General features: G+C 40.7%; 1 protein-coding gene across 1 annotated transcript; it reads left to right on the top strand.

Annotated features, from left to right (window-relative positions):
- The first annotated feature begins 1,017 nt into the window (after positions 1-1,017).
- Positions 1,018-1,861, top strand: LOC147888661 (uncharacterized). The gene has a single exon (XM_087392996.1). It carries the CDS (start codon positions 1,157-1,159, stop codon positions 1,586-1,588), a length of 432 nt encoding a protein of 143 aa, XP_087249122.1. The 5' UTR covers positions 1,018-1,156; the 3' UTR covers positions 1,589-1,861.
- Positions 1,862-4,858: the final 2,997 nt, after the last annotated feature.

Genomic DNA, 4,858 nt, shown 5'->3' with positions numbered 1-4,858 from the left:
CTGTATATGAGATTAAATTTTTTTTGCTAGAGGAGCCATTAGTATGTATACCAATTATAAATATTTTTATTGATGTGGTAGCTTAGAGTAGTATGATGTGGTATGTACATGACATGGCACTTTTTCCTGACATGGTAGTGTGACTCTTAGCATGGTGCTTTGCTTACATGGCAAGCATCCAATTTGTTATGAGTTTGGCTTGACAAGTTATTCACAAATTTTTCACAGGTTTTAAAGTGAAAAATACCTTCATAAATGGATTAGTATACATGTCTAGTTTAGTCTTGTAGGTTTTGAATAATATATCCTTTATTACTATTTTCAATTATCACATATTACTATGCATTTCTTATAAGCATAAGCTATCATAATCTTTGAGCTCAGTCATTGTATTAAAATCGCAACATACCACATGTTCAAGGGGTGATTAAAACCCTTTATTATATATCTATTTTTAACGACGAAGTTTAATTTTTTAAATAAATCTATGTGAATTATGCCATTTTAAAAACCCTTCTTGTTGAAAAGACTACATTTTACATATATCTAGGTGAGAGAAAAGAGCATCATTTGTATCCATAGTAGTCATATCTTGATAGTGCCACAATGTTTGGAGTCCAAGTGTCTTATTTTGAAATACATACATAGGGTCCATTAAATGTATGACAAGGGGCTCCACTCCTCATTTACTCCACCTCCTTAAAGGCTCTCCTCTCCTTTTCTTCCCCTAAGTCTTCATGGGGGGTTTTCGTTCATTCCTCCTCTTAGAAAGATGTATGTATATTGAGATTGTATGTTATTGTAATATTGGTCAAACCATGCTGCCATAGCTATCAACGAGAACACGACTCTAAATCTCTTAAAATATTTGTTATCATATGTACAAGTGTTTGCAAATAAGAGGCTGGTAAGAAAGGGACCCCATCGGAGAGCGAGTCTTGGAGAGATGACAGAGATGAGGGAGGACGAAGTCAACAAGAACTAATGAGTCCCTGCCTCATGCCTCGAAAGAATGAAACCGTTGAACTGGTCACACAAGCTGCAGTAGATACGTTGAAATTAGAGCTTATGAGGGTGATTGCCACACCGCAAATGATGGTCTCCTCTTCTTCCTCTCTCTCTCTCGACATACCCATCTCTTGGAATCCCTCCCACCATGGCGCTCCCTGCCTCCCAGTCTCACAAAATGCCTTTCTTCTCCAGCAGGAAGTATAGCAAAGTCCAGCTCGGCCAGGAGGAGATGTCCCCTATTGCTGAAGTCACACAAGAAGACCCTTATGGTGCTCCTAGACTGCCTGGCCCCAAAGCGCAGACCGGATGGAGTTTTCGACTGCACTCAAAGATCCGCGTTCTCATCGCCTCGCCGTTCAAGAAGCGAAGGAATCCGCAGTCTGGCGCTAGCAAGACGACCGCCTCCGGTATCCCTGTGGCTGAGATGGGCACTGCATCTGCGACCCCCGAGCCCCGGGCTGCGGTGGAAAATTTCATAGCAGGACCGGTTGAAGAAAGCGATGAGTTGTACAGGAGGCAATGCGCGGAGTTGCTTAGAAAACTCTCAGCCCGCGGAAACGTTCCTGGATATATCTAGTGATACAACTTATGTGAATGGCCGGAGTGAGGCGGACTCTTTGCGAGGAGGCTCTAACGGAGATGCATTTGGAGGTGATTTAACTGAGGTATCTGAACAGAACAGACTTGCGTAACTCAGCGTCGAAGATCGACATACTTCTGAACCAACGTTGTTCTCTTTTTCCTCGCATCAGCACGCTTCATCTTCCAATTGATTGGATGAAGACTTTGTTGGCCGGAGTTTGTGTAATAGGTGTATGCACGACGTTTGATTTGATAATCTGCTTCTTTCTTTAAATTCAAAGTTTCTCCTCAAACAAGTTCGTTGTGAGGGTTCCTTTTGCGTAACAACAAATGTATTACCTTAGTTTTCGCTTAAAGGTAGCATAGTGCAGATTTCTTTGTGTAGATTTCTTTGTCTCTCGCTTCTAGCATTGATCTAGTTTGCTTTTTTTTCCCTCCCTTGGGAAATAGAAATGCTGCATCCCAATTGTAGCTTAGATGCACACTCCGATGTTTCTTTAGTATTGTCTCTCTCACTTGTTGCATTAAACTAGTTTGTTTTCCGTAGTGACAATAGCATTCTAAATAGCTTTCTAATAGCTTCTAAGCCCTAGCAAATATTTTGGTGTGATTTATACCCATTTTTTAAAGAGTTGGCACCAAAAAATAAAGTAGACTCCATTTTCCTAGGCATAAGTACATGTATAATAGTGTAAGACATCATGATACTCCCTCCGAAACACATATGACTTGTCATGAAATGTGCGATACTTTCCCAAGTAGGGACCTTGAAAAAAAAATGTTTCTTAGCTATCTAAATGTCAATGTCTACATATCAGTATTTCGCTATTGATTTTCTTACTATCCCTTTGGCTTATTGTTTGGTTATTACCTCTCTCTCTCTCTCTCTCTCTCTCTCTCTCTCTCTCTTAACTATGTAAACTATATTACAATTGTACGTAAAGATATCAAGAAAATGATTCTATGTTCAAAGGGAGCTTATATGTGAAGGAATACAAAGGGAGCTCATACATGTACATATTAGGAAAGGTATTTAAGAGCCATTTTCTACAAGGTATTTCCAAGGGGCAACTCAAATAAGGATTAATAAAAAAAGTTTATGGTTATTCAATTTGTATATATGAGGCATTGCCAACTTATATGGGAAAAGTGCAATAGTAATGTCTTCCCCTTGAACTTTGTAGTAGAGAGTATGATCTGCATTGAACCTCATGTATCCCAAATCAGCAAAATACTTGTCGATTCTGCTGTACTAACTTCTGGGTGCTTCTTTTAAGCCATAGAGACTCTTCTTGAGATGGCAAATCTTATTCTATTTTCCTAGTTCAACATAACCTAACATGTAGACTTCCTCGTCTAGGTAACCATTGAGAAATGCATTCTTGACATTGAGCTGATACACATTCCATTTGCTAAGTGTTGCTAGTGATATTAAGAATCGTATGGAATCCATCTTTGCTACTGGAGCATAAGTCTCATCATAGTCCTGACCATATTGTTGTGCAAATCCTTTTGTAACTAATCTGGCTTTGTATCTTTGAATACTGCCATCTGGATTATACTTTACTTTGTATACCCATTTGTTTGCTATGGCTCTCTTTCCTGGTAGGAGGTTGCATAATTCCTAAGTATTATGCTTATACCCATTTCTTCATTCATAGCAGTTTGCCATTGTGGCTTGTGTACTGCGTCTTCGAAGTACACTGGCTCTTTTGTAGCCATGATGGTAGTCATAAGAGCATAGTTGGTGATTTCCACCTGAATTGCTTTGCCTTTCTGAGCATATGTCAATCTGGCTGGAGGTCTACTTTCCCTAGTAGACCGTCTGCGCTACTGTGGCTTTGCTTGTGGTATTGCTGGCAATTCTTGCTCTTCTTCATCAACCTGTTCTGTAGATGACTATGAAGTTGATGCTTCTATCTCCTGTGTAGGTGAGGTTTTCCATTCTGATTCCTCATCAAAGATTACATCTCTGGAGATAATGACCTTGCAGCTCAATAATACATGATAGGCCTCTTATATAGAGAGTGCCCTTTGAATAGTCAACCATGTGGGATCCTCTCATCCACATCTCTCCTTGTGGATATCCTCAATCCACATCTTCACATCATGTAGTCCACATCTTAGGGTGGCTACTTTGATTCTTTCCTATACCATACCTCAACGTTTAATCTATGTGCTCATGGCACCACAACTCTTAACACCTCCCCTTGGTGCCATGATCCTTTGGCTACTGTAAGGTGTTCAGATGTGAGTTACATTCCATCACCTCCCCTTAGTGCATGCATTGCTACTTAAGATGGTCAAGTGTGGTTTTTACATGTCAATACCTCCCTTGGGTGCTTTCATAGCTACTCTTAGGTGGTCAGGTTTGATTTACAAAGTATAGGCAAGGTTTTTTTTGTTTCTCAATACATGTTGTTCCTGTCATGGCTTGATGACAATGCGTTTGCTTCTTTGCTTAGTGTAGCTTCATGCATGATGCTTTGTTCTTCCATGTGCCTTAATGCTTCATGTGTGGATGCCATGCTTTGTGCTATGGTCATCTCATACACTTATGCTTTTGGCATGCTTATGACAATGATGTGTACATTCATGCTTTGATTTGTCATTTGTTGCAAAGGTCTTACCATGAGCTTTATTTTGCTTCAATGGCAGTGTCTAATTGCTAACAATGATTTTAACTTGACAAGCACGTAGAGCTCAAAAAGGCAATCACTTTTCCTTTTTGGAGCGTGTCCAAATTCCTCCTAGATTGCAAGTTACGGCTTGTCGAAGTTTCTGTGAAGAAGAGGGGGCCTTGATGATGTGGCACAAGAGTTCATATGCTACTTGCATGACTGTGCTTAGCAAGAGGTTACTGTGTTGAGGTGGTCCTATGCCATGTGGCAATCTTATGACCCATTAAATAGGTTAGCCCAAGGTTACATTACCTTTACCATGGTACAAGCGGCTGAACCTAACCATAAACTTCACTTAACTACACCTATCTACCATGTGGCATTTCCACTTGGCCAATTACTGACCAAGCCTCACTAACCAAGCCTATCCTTATCTCCCCGTCTGGTTGTGGGCATCCCCTCAAAAAAGTCATCGGACATGTCCTCTGCTGCATCTTCTTCTTGCTCGATGTGATGCTTGGCAAGGCACTGTGCATTCTCCCACTGAATCATCGCTCCGCTATCCCTGCCCCCATTGCTGAAAGCAGCATCTTCAACCCCACTAAGTACTTCGTGGAGGAGGTTGTTGGTAATGGATGGGCTAC

The sequence above is a fragment of the Dipteris shenzhenensis genome, chromosome 21 (genome assembly GCF_047967505.1).
Source record: "Dipteris shenzhenensis isolate YYH24624 ecotype China chromosome 21, Dip_SZ_1.0, whole genome shotgun sequence".
Classification (NCBI taxonomy): Eukaryota; Viridiplantae; Streptophyta; class Polypodiopsida; order Gleicheniales; family Dipteridaceae; genus Dipteris; species Dipteris shenzhenensis.
The sequence above is the reverse complement of the archived record's forward strand: the minus strand, read 5'-3'. Positions and strand labels throughout refer to the sequence as shown.